At 42.2% G+C, this 21,807-nt stretch overlaps 1 protein-coding gene across 3 annotated transcripts in view; it reads left to right on the top strand.

The window, feature by feature from the left end:
* The window catches only part of UBE2F (ubiquitin conjugating enzyme E2 F (putative)), an 84,804-nt gene that overhangs the window by 52,920 nt on the left and 10,077 nt on the right, over window positions 1-21,807 (top strand). Inside the window, exons 9-10 of one of the 3 annotated variants that reach the window (XM_062002686.1) lie at window positions 1,757-1,819; window positions 12,747-12,773. In XM_062002686.1, coding sequence (XP_061858670.1) covers window positions 1,757-1,819; window positions 12,747-12,758 — 75 coding nt within the window. In that variant the 3' untranslated portion in view covers window positions 12,759-12,773. Of the gene's footprint in view, window positions 1-1,756; window positions 1,820-11,567; window positions 11,665-12,746; window positions 12,774-21,807 lie in introns of those variants that run through there. The other 2 variants (XM_062002685.1, XM_062002684.1) reach the window with 2 other exon arrangements.

Genomic DNA, 21,807 nt, shown 5'->3' with positions numbered 1-21,807 from the left:
TGTGAACCCCATCTATTGCTTCTTAAGCTTAAGGTCATAATTTCCTTTGGCCTCAATGGGTGTTGAACAAGTCTCAAATAATTTTGTGCTTTTGTTTGTATAACTGTAAGACCCTTACAGATGGCCTGAAATGGCAGCTTTTCTGTGTATTGTTTTTACTTTTGGTTACAAATCTATTATGGAATATTTTGGTAACAAATTACTTGGGATCTTCCACACAGTATGAAATCCCTTCCGTTGATTTGCAGGGAATAGAAATTCATGTTGTGCTGAAAAGGAATTATGATGGTCTAACGTGTTTTAAAATAGTGGTTTGGAATTAAGTTACTACCTTGCAGTCTCATTCTTGCTTTCAACACTTACATTCCAGTCCAAGGGCCACTTGTAGAAGCTGCATAAACCCCAGCTTGTCACAGAAATAAGATTTTTTTCAGGGATCCCATTTTCCTTTTTTTTTAGATTGACAGGAGCAAGAAACCTGTGCTTTGTGATTACAGGAGCAACTTGAAAATGGAGGAGAGGGCAGGAAGCTGCAAGAGGCAGGCAAGATGCAACAGCTGAGTTTGCCCTAAGAACAGAGAGGAGCTAAGTTTTTGCTGTACAAAAGCCACCTGTATTAGGGAGTCCAGAATTATGGTCCCCTTACACAGACATTGCTGCTGGATAGGAAGGTCAGGAGAAAGCAAAGCAAAGCACTAATTTGGTTGCCATGTTTGCCACTGACTCTGGTGAGAACTACCCCAGCCACTTCAGATTTTACAGAGGAGGCTGTGAAAAGCTTTGGATGTAGAGCATTTCTGTGGCCTTTGCTAGCCTCAGTCTGTTTTTGGAGAGAGGAATTCCTTCCAGTGCTACAAACAGCTATAAAGAGTGATGATCACGCATCAGGGACCACAAGGATTTGTCATGGCTGGTAAGCACCATGCTTCCCAGTTTGCCTCTAGTGTTTTCCTCACACCCAGCTTCCTTCCTATAAATATTTGGGCTTTGAAAAGCTGGCATTGGATTTTACTGGCCTCGCAGATTCTTTTGAGGTTTTCTTGAAGAAAGTGAGTGAAAATGAGTTGGATTGATGTCTTGATTTGAGTGAAATGGGATATTTGCTACTTGAAAACTAGCCGAGGAGTGACATGAGCCTTTCATGCTTGTGAAATGATGGGATTTCCCTGCTGTCTCAGGCCAGCCTTAAACTGGGGAAAGTTATCTGGGCTGCAGGCAGAATAAGGGGAATTTGCGATTCGGTGTTATTTTTAATGATGATTCATCTTCTCTCAACATCTTGGCCTCCATTGTTTTTAACCCTAGACCATTTCTCCTTCCAAAGTTAATACTAACAGAAATTAAACTGGCCGACCTGACAGGTATTTTGATTGTTTCTACTCCCTGGTGCCACGTGCCTTAGCTTTTGGAGTCTTTGCACTCCTTTACCTCTTGGCCCTGTTTTTGCCGTTGCACCAAAACTTTTCTGTCTGTCAGGCTCCAGGCTGTGCAGTTTCTTCACAGAGGGAATTAAATTGCTTTGCTATGGAGATGGTATTAAGGAAACTCGTCCTGCTTTATCACCAGACTGAAGACTTTTTTTTAAGAGTTTACCTTTGCATTTACCTTTGGCAGTGGTACCTATCCAGGCAGTGAGAAAATAGCGCTAAGCTGACTGGTCTCATTTTCTTTGTTTCATTATCTTGTTCTTTAGGGCTTTGGATTCCTTGTATGATGCAGTGAGTGGGAACTCTGATGTTCTCTGTTTCTTTTCCAGGATCTTTTGAATTTTGACGATCCTTTGAATATTGAGGCTGCAGAGCATCATTTGCGTGACAAGGTGAGTCAGTAGTTTATTTAAAGCACGTTGTTCCTAAACAAATACACATGCTGTACTGGACGATTCCCAATCAGTCCTTTTAAAGCGTTTGAGCTGGTACTTCAGGCAGTCAAGTGACTCATTCTTTCAGCAACCAGTCATTCAAACAAAATATCTGGGAAAGTAAACTTGACACAGTAGTGTTATTCACCATTTGCTAGAATTGTGGATCATAATATAGTCATATCCCCATAATAGGTGATCTTTTCCTTCATGTTTCTGAGATCTTCCCTGAATTTTTACATATTCTGTGCAGCAAATGATAGTGGATTGGTTTGGTGCAGTTATTGTGAGTAGCCTTTACCTTAAAAGGCCTGCAAAAAGATCTCATCCTTCTCTGTCTGTGAAGAAGAATACAACTTCACAACTCTTACATGTTGCATGATTTTATTAAGCAAGGAGAAGTCTGAGTGCATTTGAAAGATAGGAGTGGAAACTCTCTTTTTACTGATCCTATTAGTTCTGTGCGTATTACGGGCTGAGCAAAGAAAAAAATGGTATTGATCAATGGCCTAATGAACATCTGTGAGATGTACTTCTCAACTGAGATTGAGTATGGAGACAGATGTGAGGAAAGTGCTAACTTGTATGGATCTCTGAAGTTGTGTCATGTTAAATTGTATAGGTAGTATATAGAAGTTACACTTGATAAGTTAAAGGGAAAATAAATGGTTTTTTTTGACAGTCTTGTAAATGAAAAATGTTTCTGTAACAAACATTTTTTATTTAGTAAACTCTAGTCTCCTGACAGGCATCTGTAAAATTAATATCCTGCCGTGTTAACTTTTTTGGAGCTTACCTGGATTAAATTTAGGTATTTAATTGATAGTGTCAGCACCAAGTAGTGCTGGATTTTTCTGTAATATGTCTTATACCAACATCAAGACAAAACCAGTGATGCCTGTTAGGAGATAGCAATTTCTCTCCCTTGCATATTTTTTTGTTTTTCCAATTAACCTCAGAGGATGCAGTAGCAGTGTGAGTTAGTTTTTGTCTCTCTGGGGCCCATAAGCATTATTTTTTCGAATTCAAACTGCTATGGGCCTGTCCTCTTAAGAAAATACTTGCGATGCATGATACGATTAATGGGGGAACCATTAGAATTGTTATGGTTGGAAAAAACTTTTAAGATCATCAAGTCCAACCACTCACCTCACACTGCCAACCCCATGACTAAGCTAAACCAAATACCTCAGCACCTCATTTGTTTGCCTTTTGAATATCTCCAGGGATGGTGACTCCACCACTTCCCTGGGCAACCCCTTCCAATGCTTAATAACCCTCTTGGTGAAAAATTTCTTCCTAATGTCCAACATAAGCCTCTCCTGGTGCAACTTGAACCCATTTCCTCTTGTCCTGTTATTCATTCCTGGAGAGATCGACCCTCACTTCACTATGACTACCTTTGAGGTAGGTGTAGAGAGTGATCAAATCTCCTCACAGCCTGTTTTTCTCCAGACTAAACACGCCCAGCTCACTCAACCACTCCTCATCACACTTGTGCTCCAGATAGTTCACAAGTTTTGTTGCCTATCTCTGGACAAGGTCCAGCACCAGCATGTCCCTCTTGTAACGGGAGGTCCAAAACTGAACACACTATTCAAGGTGTGGCCTCGCCAGTGCTGAGTACATGGGGACAATCACAGCCCTGATCCTGCAGGTCACACTATTCGATACAAGCCAGGATACCATTGGCGTTCTTGGCCACCTGGGCACACTGCTGGCTCATGTTCAGACAGCTGTTGATTAACACCTCCAGTTCCTTTTCTGCCAGACAGTGCTCCAGTTGTTGTGGCCCAAGTGCAGGACCTGGCACTTGGCCTTGTTGAACCTCATCCAATTGGCCTTGGCCCATTGATTCACCCTGTCCAGGTCTCTCTGAAGAGCCTTCTTGCCCTCAAACAAATCTATGCACCTGCCCAGCTTGGTGTCATCAGCAAACTTACTGAGTGTGGACTCGATCCCCTCATCTAGATCATTGATAAAGATGTTAAAACAGAGCAGGCCTCAGGACTGAGCCCTGGGGAACTCCAGTGCTGACTGGATTTAACTCCATTCCCCACCACTCTCTGGGCCCGGCCATCCAGTCAGTTTGCCACCCATCTCAGTAGATCTATCCAAGCCATGGGCAGCGAGTTGTTCCAGGAGGATGCTGTGGGGGGCTGTGTTGAAGGCCTTACTAAAATCCAGAAAGACCACATCCACAGCCTTTCATCCACTAAGCAGTTCATCTTGTTGTAGAAGGAGATCAGATTGGTCAAACAGGACCTGCTTTTCATGAAGCCTGAATCCTTGGTTGTCCTGTATGTGCCTCACAATGGTGCTCAGGGTGATCTGTTCCATAACCTTCCCCAGCACCAAGGTCAGACTGACAGGTCTGTAGTTCCCAGGATCCTCTTTCTGGCCCTTCTTGTAGATGGGTGTTACATTTGCCAACCTCCAGTTCAGTGGGACCTTCCTGGTGAGCCAGGGCTGCTGGTAGATGGTGGAGAGTGACTTGGCAAGCACTTCCACCAGCTCCCTCAGCATCCTCGGGTGGATTCCATCCAGTGCCATGGACTTGTGTGAGTCAAGATGGAATAGCAAGTTACACACCTTTTCCCCTTGGACTAAGGGGGCTTTACACTACCCCTGCCTCTGTCTTCTTGCTCAAGGGGCTGGGTGCCCAGAGGACAGCTGGTTTTAGTATTGAAGACTGAGGCAAAGAAGGCATTAAGTACCTCAGCCTTTTTCTCATCCTTGTTTACTAAGCTTTTCCCTACCTCCATTAAAGGATGAAGATCCCCTTTATCCCTCCTTTTGTTGCTGATATATTTATAGAAACTTTTTGTCTTTTACAGCAGTGGACAGCTTAAGTTCTAGTTCACACAAATAGTGTGTAAGTAATGTATGTACTCACACGCACAATCTATATACAAACAGCTGTACAAAGATATCTGTATGCAAATAGTTTTCTGTACAAAGATGTGTCTAACATACTGTAAGAGAATGTTTTTGGTCATTTGATAGCATGGGAGTATATGGCTTCTAACAGCCAAACCAATTGTACCTTGAGCTGTCTTCTGTGGTTCTCCCAGAGGCGATGACTCAAATGTTTCACTGATGTAATTTCAGATTTGAAATCCTTGCATCCTTTTGCTGACATTTCAGGCTAAGTATGGCTTCCCAAGAGGTTAACATCTAATCTGAGGCCTGCTTCTGCTAATTGAAAATGCAAGACTGAAGTTTGTTCAGTTCTGTAGGATGGTATTAAGTCATCAAAAGTGACTGCTACCTTGCAGATGCTGGAAGAAGTCACATCATAGATATCTCTATTATTAATTCTTGGAAAACAGTTGTGCTCTGGACAAGCTGGAAAGGGCAGTTTTGATCTCTTCCTGAATAAAGGACCTCTTCATTAAGTCTGTATTATGCCTGAGAACTTAGTTGTAGCTTTTGAGAAAGCAGCCTTGTTCTAAGATACAAAAAAGTTGCAGAATTCAGAGCTCAAAGTTTTTAGATCAATTGTTTCAAAAACTGTGTCTTATCTGAGATCGAAATTAGTGCAGCTTCACCTTCCAGCCCTTGGTGATGGAGCTGTTAGTTACAGAACTCATTCCTTTCCAGCTTCCTTCAGCCAGTCGTCACAAAGTCACCTTTACATTATTTTTTTTAAGTACATATGATTGTTTATGCAGTTTTAGTAATTTTACAGTTCTTCACCACACACTTTGCAAGATGTAACTTTTGGAAGGATTTACAACAACTTTTGATAATCATCAACATCCATTTTCACAAATGCTAGACAAAGAGTTCTGAATATTCAGACTTACTAGCCCTCTAATTCTGTATCTACAAATCTCCTTCTTATCAGCTGCAGAAGTGATCTAGAGACCTGTGTTGTAATTGGTTATTTTCATTAAAAGACCCTTCCAGTGACAGAGGATGCTGTTTGCCACCTTGTGTGACTGTAATCAGTTTTGCAGAGATATTTGTCTGCATTAACTCTTACTGTTCAGATGTTTTCATTATCATTATCATCAATTTTGTAAGGCTTCAGTTGTGCCAGTTATGAGTTGTGCCTCTTGTGAGTTTGTCGTTTATGAAGATGTTGAACAAGACTGGCCCCAGAACCGATCCCTGTGGAACAATACTGGCCACAGACTTCCAAATTGATTCTGTGCCATTGGCCACCACCCTCTGGGCTCTGTCATTCAGCCAGCTCTCGATCCACCTCACTGTCCACTCATCCAAGCCACACTGCCTGAGCTTTCTGATGAGGATGTTATGGGAGACAGTGTCAAAGGCCTTGCTGAAGTCAAGGTAGATGACATCCACTGCCCTCCCCCCATCTACCCAGCTGGTTATGCACTCAGAGAAGGCTATCCGGTTGGTTAAACAGGATTTCCCCTTGGTGAAGCCATGTTGACTCCCCCTGATAACCATCTTTTCCTTCATATGTTCAGTGATGACATTCAGAATGAGTTGTTCCATTCCCTTTCCAGGGATGGAGGTGAGGCTGACTGGCCTGTAGTTTCCTGGGTCGTCCTTCCTGCCCTTTTTGAAGACTGGAGTGACATTGGCCTTTCTCCAGTCCTCAGGCACCTCACCTGTCCTCCATGATTGTTCAAAAATGATGGAGAGAGGCTTAGCAATCACATCAGCCAGCTCCCTCAGCACTCTTGGATGCATCCCATCAGGACCCATTGACTTATGAGCCTTAAGCTTGCCCAACGTGTCTTTAATCTCTTCCTCACCCACCCAGGGCAAGTCCTCTGCTGTCCAGGCCATCCTCTTATCCTGGCTGGACTGGGCTTCCCGAGGGCTGGCGTTGGCTTTAAAGACTGAAGCAAAGAAGGCATTCAGTAGTTCAGCCTCCTCTACATCCTCAGGCACCAGGGCACCCTCTGTGTTTAGCAGTGGGCCTGTATCCCCCTCATCTTCCTTCTGCTGCCGATGTACTTGAAAAATGCCTTATTACTGTCCTTAACATCCCTGGCTAAATTTAATTCTAGAAGGGCTTTAGCCTTCCTAGTTGCACCCCTGCATGCCCTGGCAATGTTCCTGTACTCTTCCCAAGAAGCCAGCCCCTGTTTCCACCTCTCATAGATGGCTGCTTTCTGCCTGAGTTGTCCAAGCAGATCTTTGCTCATCCATGGAAGCCTCCTGCCTCCTTTTCCTCCTTTCTTATGCGTTGGGACACACTGATCCTGGGTTTGGAGGAAGTGGTGCTTGAAGATTGACCAGCTCTCATGGGCACTTCTACCTTCTAGAATCATATCACGTCAGATCTGTCCAAGCAGGTCTTTGAAGAGGCCAAAGTTGGCTTGCCTGAAATCCAGGGTCACGGTCCTGCTTTGTGTGCTGCCTCTTCCACACAGGATCTTGAACTCTACCATCTCATGGTCAGTGCAGCTGAGGTTGCCTCCAACCTTCACATCCCCAACCAGACCCTCCTTATTTGTCAGTACCAGGTCCAGCAGCACACCTCTCCTTGTTGGTTCCTCAGTCACCTGTGACAGGAAGTTGTCAGCGATCTGCAGGAACCTCCTGGACTGCGTGTGCTTGGCTGTGTGGCTATCCCAGCAAATATCAGGGTGGTTGAAGTCCCCCATGAGAACCAGGGATTGTGATTGTGAGGTAGCTCTCATCTGTTTGTAGAAGGCCTCATCCACTTCCTCCTCCTGATCAGGTGGCCTGTAGCAAACTCCTACAACAATATCACCTGCCTTGCCCTGCCTATAAATTTTTACCCATAAGCACTCAACCCGCTCCTCATCCCCACCCAGGCACAGTTCAGTGCACATTAATTGCTCCCTCACATAGAGAGCAGCTCCACCTCCATGCCTTGTCAGATGTACATCCCATATGTACATCTGTCATTGTTGTTTTGAGATACTGCCCCAGCACATGGCAATTCTGTGGGTTCCTTAAAAGCCTTTATATTTCCCAGTAGTATTTGCCTTTGCCACAAAATGTTTCAAAGCCGTATGTGTAGTACACCATGGGAGAATTCATTACACTGTCGTATTTGGTGCAATTTAAAAGGATAAAGCAATTTTAGTCATCCTACAGATTAGCAAACACTCATCTTCTTGTTCATCTTTGCAATCTTGACTTGTTTTAATAGGAGAAGTTGAGTAATATCACCCACCCTGTGTTATTTTCCTGCATGATCTTTGCATCTTAGTGAAACTCATCTGTCAGTATTCAGTGTGCGGAAACACTTCCTGCTGTGTTGTTACGAAGAGTAAGATAGATAGCACCCTGGGAGGGATTTCCCCCCCACCTTGTGAAAATCTAGCATGTCTTCTTTTATAGAACTTTTACCAGCAGATCTTAAGTGCCAAAGCTGAGAAGTCTGATGGAAATAACTGTGCTTTTGCCAAGGATCCATCCTAAATACAAACTTTTTACTTAATTCAGTGAGCCTTGATTTTATTTGCGTCTTCCTTGGAAATCAGTGATAAGTATTTCCAATCACAGAGTGCAGGAATACACTGAATAGTGGGACTGTCTCCTCTCTTCACTGCCTCCAGTGATTGCATCCAAAGAAGGTTGTACCATTCTATGATTAATGGTAGGCTTTGCTTGTCCCAGCCAGAGGAACAAGAGCTGTAGTCAGACTCAATGTAATTATTGCTGTAAAAACCCACTTGCTCCTGGATGCAGAGGAGTCAGATGCTGTTTCCAACAGGCACCTCAGGTGTCGACCATCCCAATCTGTACCTGTGGTGTTGTATTCCCCAATTATCTGCCTGGTTTTAAGGAACATGCAGCGCAACAGCCCTATGTAAAGAGGTCTTGGTTTTGCCTTTTTTCCCTTAGCTGTCTTCTGCTGCTGGTCAGCAAAGGGACTTTTAATTTTTTCCCTGCCTTTTCCATGGTTAAATCAGTAGCGAAGCTTGTAGCTGTTGTTTTGATACTTTAATGATGAATTATTTTGCGTAGGTGTGTGGGAGTGAGTTTGGTTTTGGTCTGTTTTTGAAAGCATAGGTTTTAACTATAGCTGCCAAATTTTAGCAGTTCTGGTTGTCACTATGTTTCTAGTCCATCTGCTTTCAAGTAGCTTTATAAGCTGTTACTATTTGTAGATATGTTTTTATCTGCAGGGATGGGGAGCAGGCAATGGGGTGTCATACATTTGTAAGAAAAATGAAGGGAAAATTCAGGAGAGTTGAAATTTGTATATAACATACTACAGTTAAAAATGGCTCTGGACAATTCATGATGTGCTTATGGTGATAGTCATTGTAACTTGTCGGTCATCCATAGAGTTATGGTTTCTAGTCCTGCTCAAATCATGTCGTTCTGATTCTTTACCACAATAATACTAGCACATGAACAAAAATCCTCTAGAAAACACTAAGAACAGTATTCACAGCTTCATTTCACCTGGAATAATGCTAGATTTTCAAGAACTTCACCCTCAGATATATCACACAGTGCTGACACCAGTGATTTCTGAGGCTGGAAGCTATTGGGGAAGAGGATATTGGGGCACACTTTTCCTTGTATCACTTGCATACTGCTGTAACAGCTATTGAATCTTTTTTGTTTTACACAAGAAAAGATGTTAGTGCTTGGCTTTTGTGGTTTTTTCTTTTTTAATTAAAGACTTTTCTTGATAATAAAGAAAAGGTTTTTATTTCAGAATTACTTCAGTTTCTGTGGAGATGAATTTATAATGTTCATGGTGTTACAGAGTCTGAAGCTGCCTCTTACGATTTTAATTGCCTCACATAGTCTCAGTTCCTTATGAAACTGGGCTTAAAAAAAACTATCGCCTCTCAATTGCTTGCAGCCTTTGGTGGTTGTTCTAATGAGTCTTCTGGGATGAACATTTTCCTTTAATTACTTGAGGACTGTGGTCTTTGTTTACAAGTGAGAGTACTAATCTAATTCCTCTGTTAATTAGGAACAGTTGCTGACCACATTTAATGAAGAGTTTTTAGAACCTTTATTGTATGCAGGTCTTTTTACATCCTTAAATAGCAGTTTAGAATTTTTATAGAATAATCTTAATTTCTCAAATCCTTCCTTGGGAAACTGGGCAAAAACCAGCAGCACCTGATAAAATGCCAGTGTCTGAGCCAGATTCTGGAGCGGACATAAATGTGTCTTCTGAAAACAGGTAAGTGATTGAAAGAAAAGGTTGTCAGCAAGAGATCTGCCTGTAAGGAATGACCAAAAGTAAGAAATGTACATATGTCTATAGAAGAGCTTTAGGCATCCCTTTGGAAATACAGTAAGTTGAATTTCCCCCAAAATTTTCCACCTGCATCAAAAACTGCTGTTGCTCAGCATAGCCTCTTTAGTGCTGGAGCCATCAGGGTTCAGCAGCAGTTTGAAATTGTAAAACTTCTTTTTCAGCAAGAGTGATTTCATCCTTGCTGTGTTTTTAACATCAGAAATGACAAAGTCTGACTTGTGAAGTATGTTCTCAAAGTGGGAAGGAGTTATTGTTCATCTATCTCACCTTGGATTTTATCAAACACTATAAAGCAATCTGCTACCTAGACCGGGAGCCCTGTGCTTTCATTGCTGAGCTGCCCTGCAGGGTGCTAAATACAGAAGCTGGGAGATTTGTTATCTTTAATCTCTGCTGAAGTTTAGAGTAATTTTGTCCTCAGACAGATAATGCCTTCAGACAGTTAAAATGTCCCAGAGCTTCCTGCCTGTGCATCATTTCAGATTTGATCCTTCTAAAGACTCTTCCACAATAATGTCACGGCCATCTGTACTTTTCTCCTGGCTTTTTATTTCTGTGCTTATACATAATAAGAGCATAATTACATTTAGATGAAGTCTACCTTGACAGTCCAATTTTTCTGTGTAGCTGAAGAAATGCGTTTGAAACTAAATAGTGCCTTCAGATTTCTATTCTTCTTGATCTCTTGTCATCGATAACTTCAGAGTTAGTTTTCTATTAATGCAACTTCATATATCAGAAGATTAGTCTGTTTGAAACGTTCCTTGAGCATCTGGATGAAAAGCACTATATAAAAGCTAGCATGTCACAGGTTTGTTGGCTCTTCTAAGCAGACAAACAGGAACACAAAATTAAAAAATTGAAAGTATAGGGAAAAAAAAATCATCACCTGTGTGTCTTCTGTAGGTCTTCTGGTTTAAAAAAATCATTTAACTGAAGTTACTGTAGCTTCTCTGTTGCTGTCATATGTGCTCTTTTTTTTTTTTTTAAATGATCTCTATATCAAAGGCATTGGAGATACATATTTCAGTCCCTAGCCCCTGCAGTGATTCTTCCCGTTCAGAAGAGATCAAGTGTTTTCTCTTGCCACTTCTCCAGAACCATCCCAGCCTTCACAGAAAAGGAAAGAGTAGTGCCTGCCAGCCAGTGCGGGCTCCTTTGCAGACTGGTGACTTCATTGGGCGAAATGCATGTGGAGACCTTGCTGGTGACTGAGGACAGTGCTGCCAGCATGAGTATTGTATCTAGTGACAGGACAAGGGGTAATGGAAAGAAGCTGGATCACAAAAAGTTACATTTAAACATCTGAAAAAAACTATTTTACTGTGGGGGTGATGGAGCCCTGGCACAGGCTGCCCAGGGAGGGTGTGGAGTCTCCTTCTCTGGAGGTCTTCAAAACCCACCTGAATGCGTTCTGTGTGACCTGATCTAGGTGGACCTGCTTTAGCGGAGGGGTGGAGCAGATGATCTCTAAAAGTCCCTTCCAACCCCTACCATTCTATGATTCTATGATTGCAGATCAACACCTTTGCTTATTGAAACAACTGGATAAGGGGAACTGTTGCCTTTCACTGGAGACACTAGCTAACATCTGTGCTAAAGACAAATGAGGCTTCTGCAAGAGATTTCCAGTAAATAACTTTCTTTATTCCTTACCTCCAAACTGCTTGATCTCTGCTTTTTTGGTTGCTTTTGGGTTTTGGGTTTTTTTTTTTTGTCTTTAGCTCTGTGTAAAACTCAAGGACAGAGTGGCTTAGTTCTTTTAGACTTTGTCTGCAGAGACCAAGAGCAGAGGTAACGTGACCACTGTGGGGAAAGCATCATTTAGTGCATTAACTTTCCTTGCTTAAAACATTTGGGTTGCTTCACCTCTTAGTAATTGGAGACTGAATGACCTGCAAGAACATTTCTTCCAGCTTTGAGTTAATTGCATTTGTGTGGCTAGATGCAAAAGCTTTTCTGTGGATGTTCTTCACTGGATTTTCTGCTTGCTGGATTTAATTGTTAGCACTCAAACGTCTTGATGTAAATCTATCTGATAATTAGAAATATTATTGACTTGTATAGTGACTGTTGGCGAATTTGGGTGCAAAACAGTTTGTTTGGATAGCACCCACCAAAATTGTCTAAGATCTGTAAAAGATGTTTCAATATAAAACACCTGTAGTGTATAACATAAAATGAATAAAATGTCATAGTCCATGGGTTCTGTACCTTCGCTGACACCATCCAACTGTTAGAACTTCAACTGTGTTGAAGTTTTACCAAATTAGTTTTAAGGGGTTAAAAAAATGGACACATTTTATTGTTTTCAAAGTTTGTTCCCTAAATTTCGGTCAGTAATAGTATTTCAAACTGAAACCTGAAAGCATTTTAGTAATAAACCCCTGCTTTCAACTGTCAAGCCAACTGAATAGAGAATGTAGACGATTTGACAGTCTCTTCAGAAATTGGGAAAGCGTCTTTATCAATCATTGGCAGGACAGAGGATCAGATTGGAATTTGACACTTAGTGGCAACTTGGAAAACACAAGTCAGTCATACTGTGCATCTAGATGTGCAAAGTGCTGGATACCCTCAGGTTCTCCTTCAATTAAAAAAATAATTGAGACCATTTAGAGTTTTTTTAGTTTTGCATTGATTGTGCAGGAGCTGTTTCACAAATAGCATTAGCTAACTGTCCTTCCTCCATTTCAGCACGGCATTTGAAAATGTATTAACTATTCCTGCAAGACCCAAGGGTGTGATGAAGTGTGAATACAGATTATGTGCTGTTCATTGCTGTCTCCTGTGTGCAAGAACAAAGACTGATTGCAGCATGGAGAGTCATTGCAAGCTGTTACTGATGTGTGCTTGGTTAACATACTCTATCTTGCATAAATAAATGGAAATAAAACAAAAATGTAACTTTGCTGTTACTGGAAGAGTGTAATATAATATCTAGCTCCAATGTGATGTGGATAGCCTAGGATTTTGCTAGTTGTGCAGAAAGTTACAAGATCTGGCATGTCATGTGACTGGCCTGTTGTCTGTATGCTTGTCAGTAACCTCAAATTCAGGACTGACAGCTCCACACTGCTCACATGAATTTCAGCCTTCATGTGTTAATTTTGTAATCTATCGTGACAGAATAGCTTCCTGCTTTCAAATGACTTTAGACAGATGGGAGCACACCTGTCTTGCAGAAGCATCACAGGAGAATTTTGGTATGAACACATCAATAATTTGAGTGAAGAAACATTTTCCACCTCGTGTAGAGTACCTGGTGGTCCTGACTGTTTCTTGATTAAAGGCAGCAATTCTGTAGTCACACTCTTCTGCATCTGGAGCATGAGCCTCTGCCAAAGCTTTTGGGCATGGTGGCTGATTGCTTATTTGGACACAGCATGAAAGGATAACATCTGACAGCATCTGGCTTGTTTGTGTTCTTAGTTAGAAAACCAAGTTTGCATACATGCCAGTCAAGGGAGGACAGCACACTGAACATATGTCAAAATAGTCTGAAATTTCATCTGATGACCTCTTGAATGTGCAATAAGAAAGTGTCAGATCAGCAATAAATATTTTTTTCTGGAATAATTTTCCAGCACCATAACTTCAGATATTTGTTTAGCCATGCATTCATTTTCACAAAGTCAATGGAGAGAAGTGTCAAATGAAGGGTTGTCAGGGATTAGGTCTTTTTTTATGGATTCCAGCCCTGTGTTGGCAGACCTGGGAGAAAACCTCAGCTTATCATAGTGTGCTGACTACCTTGCATTCAGTAAGAAAATCTAAAACCAGAATATGTTGGGTTTTTTTCTTGGTGTCTTGAAAGAGCTTTATTTCAATAGTAAAACATTTACCACGTAACCTGCAAATTCCTTTCACAGAATCATACAGAATCCCCAAATGGTGGAGGTTGGAAGGGAATTTATCATACAGTCACATCTTCCTTCTAAGGCAGGTCCACATCCAGGTGGTTTTGAAAACCTGCAGAGAAGGAGACTCCACACTCTCCCTGAGCAGCCTGTGCCTCCCTGTTCCCTCATCTGAACAGCAAAGAAGTTTCTCCTCATGTTCAAGTGGAACTTCCTGTGTTCCAGCTTGTGCCCGTTACCCCTTGTCCTGTCACTGGGTGCTACAGAAAACAGACTGTCCCCTTCCTCTCTACACCTATCCTTTAGGTATTTATAGGCATCGATGAGGTCCTCCTTCAGTCTTCTCTGGGCTAAACAGCCCCAGGTCTTGCAGACTTTCCTTGTAAGAGAGATGTTCCAGTCCTCTTGTCATCTTGGTAGCTCTCCATTGGACTCTTTCCAGTCTCTCTTGCACTCTTTTCTGTCTCTCTTGCACTGGGGAGCCCAGAACTGGACACAGTACTCCAGATGAGGCCTAGCCGGGGCAGAGTAGAGAGTGACAACATCTCTTGACTTGCTGACCACACTCTTCTTAGTACCCCCTAGGATGCCATTGACCTTCTTGGCCATGAAGGCACATTGCTGGCTCACATTTAGTTTGGTGACCGCCAGAGCTCCCAGGTCTCTCTCCACAGAGCTGCTCTCCAGCAGGTCACCCTCAGCCTGTACTGGTGCAAGGCGTTGTTCCTCCACAGGTGCAATTTCTGTGTAATATTCTTTATGACTCAGCAGAAGCTATGAGTAAGTTACCCCTTTGGAACATGCCACCTTCTGGTGAGTGTACGGACTGGCCATAACCACTGTCCTATGTGTATTCAGCCCTGTGGCCAGTCCTGTCTGTCAGGGTCAACAATTGTGAACGCTGACATTAATTTCAGCAGACTTTGTATCGGTTTTCAGCACTGGAAAAAAAAATGAGGCTTTCTATGAGTTTTACAGGAACAATTTAATCACCATGTCTATTCAGAGCCCTTTAATCAAGCATCCCATTGGGTTTTCATCAGGATATTGTAAGGTTGCTGGTTATTACATGATTTCTTCTCAGATTCTTCTCAGGAGTACTGTCCTTCATGTTATCTTATGGTCAGAAACTCTAATTTTGTTCTTAGATTACAGATCTTTATCCTACAGGATTGAGCAATTGGTTTTACTGTTTTATTTGGCCATGACAGCAGAAGCATCTTAATGAAGCATCTTAATGATGCTTCTGGCCAAAATAACGTGATGGACTACAGACTCACCAGGAGTGAAGTCTGTAGGGACAAAGTACCTAACGGTTGTTGTAGGTAGCTTGGTTTCTTGCATTACTGTGGTGAAGCACTGACATAACCATGCTGGGATATTAGCACATCAGTCAACTAAAAGCAAGTAATTTGTAACCTCTAAAGTCCTTACAGAATCTTAAAGGGTTGGAAGGGACCTCAAAAGATCATCTAGTCCAACCTCCCTGCGAGAGCAGGACCATCTTTGTGATAAACAAATGGGAATGTCTGGCAAGGAAATCAGTGTAAGACCGAGTCCCTAGCAATAAGTAACTCTCATGCCCGAATTGGTTCAGATAGCATTTCTCCCTTGAGGAGCACCTCTTTGGCACAGCGTAATGCTAACAAAAAGAGGCTCCACCTGAGTTTTTGAAGTAATTCTTCTTGTGCTGCTGAGAGGAGAGTTGCTCTCAGTGGCTTGGCAGTGGCTTCACACTTTACAAGCAGTCCCAGCTATAATTCCTTATCTGAAAGGAAATTCTTTCCTGTTTGTGTTTAAAGTCTGTGGCCATCTTTTAAAAAAATAAAGGTTGCCATGAGAAGGATAATTTCCTGAACAAGGCACTACAGTATGGAGAGCTATTAAAATAGGTGAAAAGGAAAAGGAAAGTTTTGCTTTGATCATTAAAAGCAATCAATTTAACATGATTAGTGTAAATTATTTTAAATGGGAAGAGATACAGAACTGCAGGACACTTCAGGTTTAAAGTATTTTTTTAAATTAAAGTTACCTAGACTGTAAAACTGTAATTGGGTAGGGAGAGGAGAGGAATCAGTCTGTATATTATAAGCTAAACAGTCTGGTCTTAAATGTATTGGAATATGAGATAATAGTTATTAGGTGTAGAAAAAAAGTGTCTCTTTGGAGCTGAGAATAAAGGAATTACTGAGTTGACAAGCCCAATGCTTTTCCTCCTCTATTCCTGAGGACTGAAAATTATACTTTTAACAAAATGTTCCTATGTTTGATGCGTCACTGTGGTATGAATAGATGTGTCAACCTCAGTGCCACTGTCGTTTTTGAAGATTTCTGTTTTCAGTTCTTTCTCTTCTCTGATAAAAATTGGATATTGTTTTGGAGTCTGTCAGTCTAGTGTTCTTGTAACAGCAGCAGAATCATTTGAAGAAATATAAAATGATGGATAATGATGAAATTGAGTAAGGAGACACTGGAAAGCTTTGCTAGGCAGCTGACAGGTTACATGAAAATAAGCTTATGTTTTTAATGAACTGCAAGTTAAAGGTCCTGATAGAAAAATTTATTTGTTCTTTCTTGCTTATACCCAGCATAACCAAGTGATTCTAAATCACATTAGTAGAGCTGTTTATTCTTTAATTGTAGGTTTTCTAGCACTTCATCCTTGAGATATTTTCCAAAGGTATTTCACAGAATCACAGAGTCACTGAGGTTGGCAAGGACCTCTGGAGATACGTAGTCCAGCCCTTGTGCTCATGGTAGAGTCAGCTGGAGCAGGTTGCCTAAGACTGAAGTCAGATTTTTAATATTTCCAAGGATGGAGACCCCACAACCTCTCTGGGAAACCTGTTCCCATGTTCCACTACCCTTACAGTAAAAAAACCCCTCCTTTCTAATGTTTAAAACAAATTTTCTGTATTTTAGTTTATTCCCATTGCCTCTTATCCTGTCACTGTGCACCACTGAAAAGGGTCTGTCTCTGCCTTCTTTTCAGCCTCCCATCAGGTGTCTATATCCATTATGGTCTCCCCAAGCCTCGGAACTGATCACTTCCAGACAGTCTCTCCTCTTCTGATAGATATTCCACTTCATTAATTGTCTTTGTGGCCCTTTGCTAGGCTCACTCCAGCAAGTCCCTCTCTCTCTAATCCTGGGGAGCCTGGAACTGAGAACAGCACTCCCGATGTATCTCAGCAGGCCTGGATAGAGTGAAAGGATCACCTCCCTTGACTTGCTGCCACTGCTCTTTATAGCACAGCCAAGGATGCTAGGTGGGTCATGGTCAGCTCAGTGACTACCAGAACCCTAAGGTCCTCCTCTGCAAAGCTGCTTGCCAGCCTCCAGTATGTATCGGCTGGTGGATGGCGTTATTCATGGACTCTGCATTTCCCCTCGTTGAACTTCATGAAGTTCTGCTGTGTCCAGAGCTCCAGGTTGTCAAGGTCCATCTGAATGGCAGCATGCCTCTCAGATGTAACAGTCACTCCTCCCAGTTTTGTATTAGCAGCAAACACTGCCCCTACATGCAAGGTATAAAGAGCTGAAACACTGTGGGCCTCCTTGAGTCCTCCACTAGGACTTTTTGCCACTCATTGCAGCCCACGAGCCCAGCAGTTCAGCCGGTTCAGTCCATCCTACTGCCTGTTTAGCTAGTCCATACTTAACCATTTTCTTCCAGGAGCTTCACTGAAGTAAACCTTTAGCAATTGCTTTGTGATTTAGTCATCTTTTTAAAAGGAATAAGGCTTAGGCAGTGATGCCATCCATCTGTACCCTTCCTTCAATCCCCATAGCTTTTAAACATCAGCTTCCGTCAAATTTGACAGACCAGCAGACTCTTTAAATCCGTTTGCTCTAACAGTCACAAAAACTATCAGCAGCAGCAGCAGTAGCAAAGAGCAGCTGGTTTGTGTGTGAGCCATGAGGAAAAGCTGCAGTGGGAGCCCTGCTCGTCAAGGTGGGGCCTCTGCAGACCATGAGCTTTGCCTTTCCCTCAGCTGAGGGTGAGACTTGGGTGCAACCCTGGAGGGCTGCAGGAACATGAGGGAAGTGCAGTTCTTGCTTGGAGAGAGGAAGTAATAAAGAGTATGAAGGAAAAGCTCTAAAGATCATCTAGTCCAACTCCCCTGCTAAAGCAGGTTCACCTAGATCAGTTCCATTACCTCACACTGATCACGAGACTGCCATATTTTTACTTGCTTTTTGGTTTTTTCCTCTTCTGTGTTTCGCCACATTTGAAGTAATTAGTAATCAGACTACTGTATGCATTCATTTTTAGGGGATTTTTACACAACTCATCTTTTTCTGTACTGCTGGCCGTTACTCCAACAGTAGAAAGATACATGCTAGTAAGATTGCTCAAGAAGTAATTGAGGTCAAGGCTTAGAAGCTACCGCTTCTTCTTCTTGCATTATTAATTCTCAAGATTTACAGAAGGAGTGGCACTGTAGAACCATTGTAAAATTGTATGCTGTATCATACAAGCTGCCTTGTTTGCATGCATTCTGCTGTGCTTTCACAGAATCACAGAATCTTAAGGGTTGGAAGGGACTTCGAGAGATTGTCTAGTCCAGCCCCTCTACCAGAACAGGACCACCTAGAGTAGGTCACATAGGAACTTCTTCTGGTGTATTTTGAATGTCTCCAGATGAGGAGACTCAACAACCCATCTGGGCAGCCTGTTCCAGTGCCCCGTCACCCTCACTGTGGAGAAATTCTTCCTCATGTTTCTTTGGAACCTCTTATATTCCAGCTTGTACCCATTGCCCCTTGTCCTGTCATTGGCCATCATTGAGAAGAGCCTGGCTCCATCCTCCTGACACCCACCCTTTACATATTTATAAACATTAATGAGATCACCCCTCAGTCTCCTCCAGGCTGAAGAGCCCCAGCTCCCTCAGCCTTTCATCATAAGGGAGATGTTCCACTCCCTTAGTCATGTTTGTGGCCCTGCACTGAACTCTCTCCAGCAGCTCCCTGTCCTTCTTGAACTGAGGGGCCCAGAACTGGGCACAGTGTTCCAGGTGTGGTCTCACGAGGGCAGGGTGGAGTGGGAGGAGAACCTCTCTCAACCTACTGCCCACAGCCCTTCTAATACACCTCAGGATGCCATTGGCCTTCTTCACGAGGGCACATTGCCGTCTCAGGCTCATCCTGCCGTCCCCCAGCAACCCCAGGTCCCTTTCCCATACATCTCATTGCATTACCTCTTACCATTTTTAGTTGTTTTCAGTTTGTTTGTGAACTGGATTTCTCCTTCTTGACTTTCATGCTTGCACGTGATCTTGGAATTAGTGTGATGTGAAGTTTGTGAGGACACAGTATTTCTTGATAAGAAATTAGAGTGAAAATGAAAGTTCCCAAGAGATTGCTGTAGGATCCAGGGCTGTGGCAGAAAAGTTTGAGGTGATAGAACTACATCTGTATCCATAGGAAGACCAAGTGGTATGGTTTTAAATCTCATTAGCATAAGAAATATTTTGCCACATGTAGTGATTGCTACAGTACTGCAGGAATCCCTTGGTCATTGCTGGGTTTCCTGATGCTTCATCTTTGGTGTAGATAGATCAGGACGTTTCAGGACAGCTCTCCAGACAGTTCTTTCTCCTTCATGGTCCAATTAATCTTTGTAAAAGAAACATGTAAAGCCATAAGTAAGATATAACTTGACCTCTTCACAGCCTTTCTCTCTTCCTAACTGTTTTGTTGCTTCATGGTGTCTATTTTGAATCTCAGCTGACCGTCCCAGAGTTTGTACCGCTGATACATCATGCTTAGAAGTATGAGTAATTGCTTTGCAGGATTTTCATTACAAATGGTCTCTCTTCAATTCCAGACTGGAGTGCTGACTTTACCTTTCTTTTCAGTGCCACATGATGTTCTGCAGACATGCAGCAGATTTCTAAACCCAGGACAGCCATCTCCATTCTTTTGACCCCATTCTGCTTGTGCTTTCTCTCACTGCTTTTCCAGAGAAAGCTACCAGGATGGATCTGGACCTCCAGGAATGTCTCAGACTTTTGGTTTGTTATCTGAGTCCAAGAATTTAGGATGCCAATGAGTATGTTTTCATCTTCAACTTGGTCAGTGATGGACTTTGTCAACAACTCAGTTGTCTCTGCTTAAGAAACAGTAGACAATGTAAAGGCTGTTAGTACTTGTCAAGACAGGGATATTGTTAGAGCTGACAAGGGGAGGTGTGCTCAGATCTTGCTCTCATTATGTTTGTTTCAAGCTGACTTTGACAGGTTCTCATTTTTTACGTTGTTTACATTGTAGAATATTTGAGTCAACATGTTGCTTAAATTAGCATGGTCTTATCCTTGCTGTGCTGCTTTACTTACTCATGTTTGAGATTCTCTTAGACTGAAATCTGTCTTCATCCATTGTCTAGTATGAGGTTTTCCACTTAACCACATTCCTTTGTTTAAACTGATAGCCCTGCACCAGCCCTTGACATTCTGAAATCTCTCTGCCTAATAGGAAACTGCTGGTTTTGAACATTTTCAAGAACACTGCTTTTTATGTCCAAGAGTACAGAACTGTGACGTGATGAAAGCATGAGGATTTTTTTAACCTTCTTCAAGTAAAATAAGAAACTCACATTTATTCCTGGGTGCTGAATCGAGTATCTATTTCCCAGTTTCTTCTAAAAGGGGTTACGAAACACTGAAGTATTGTTCTAATTAAATGCACCCACAAAGCGGATCTGAGGGAACTGAAGTATATATTCACCTTTGGCTAGACAAGCCTGTCATCTCTTGTGTAAGCAAACTTTTCTCCCTGTATTAGTAACAAATCCCAGAGTACTAGTGACTGATCCAGAACTCGCAGCCTGGCTGTCCTGACGTACGCTGCCACTGCTCAGGCAGCAGTGGTTCCATGCACCCATTCCATGTTATGGCAGGGACGTGCACCTGTGGCTGTGACACCTGAAGATGTTAGTATGGCAATAACAACTGGTCACTGTGTTCATCAGAGCTACAGCCCAAACATCTTCATTGTCATTAAAGTCTCTTTGAGCTGTTGGTTTTAGACCACAGGTCTCCAGCCGGTACAAGTGCCTCTGGACACCACATTTACAGTTTATGAGTCAGTAAGCAGCAGAAAGAACTTCTCGAGGGAAGAACTTGATCCTTAGAGGCTAACCTTGGCTTTCAGGTTTTTACCACACTGAAAAAGAATGTAGCCCCAAAAGGCTTTCAGATTTGATGTGGGTTTTTTTTGGAAGCTGTTTAATTTTTGTTGTGGGGTTTTTATTACCCTTTGGTTACAGCGTATTAAGAACAACAGTACTATCCCAGTCCAAAACCATCTTTTTTTAAGAATTCTCTCTGTGAGTCATTGCATTTATTTATCTATGTATTTATTGCAGTAAATCCTTCACTTCCTCTGCACATCCAGCCACCCTGATTGGTGTTTGTTGTTCTCACTGAAATTGTGGCAGCCACAGTAGAATACGTATTGGTTTTCTGCAGTATTACTGCATTTAGAGAACTGCTTTGGGGTTTTTCTTGGACTGTCTGCTCTTTTTCTGTTCTGCATCTGTGTTACAGCCTTTGAAGCCTTCTCCCAGTGAGCATAAAGTTCATTAAATGGCATGTGCAAATGAGCGATGGCACAGCTGCTAATTGTGCTAACAGATGTAAATAGGAAAACCATTACTTTTCTAATGCTAAAGGTATTTATAGAAACTGTTATTCATCTTTCATAACACTTTGATTATGGATGGAGCCTCTTTCAGGTTCAGCAAAGTTGATTAAGCTTTTGCAGATGGTTTACTTGCTGAGGTAATGATAGAAAAGTGGAAGAAATGCAGATGTTTTAAAGCTTTTTGGTTTACATGCTTTAGGCAAATAAGTAGCTTAAAAGGAAAGCTTTTGCTTTGCATTCTTCAGAAA

Source organism: Colius striatus, chromosome 9 (genome assembly GCF_028858725.1).
Source record: "Colius striatus isolate bColStr4 chromosome 9, bColStr4.1.hap1, whole genome shotgun sequence".
Taxonomy (NCBI): Eukaryota; Metazoa; Chordata; class Aves; order Coliiformes; family Coliidae; genus Colius; species Colius striatus.
This window is presented reverse-complemented; position numbering and strand designations above follow the sequence as displayed.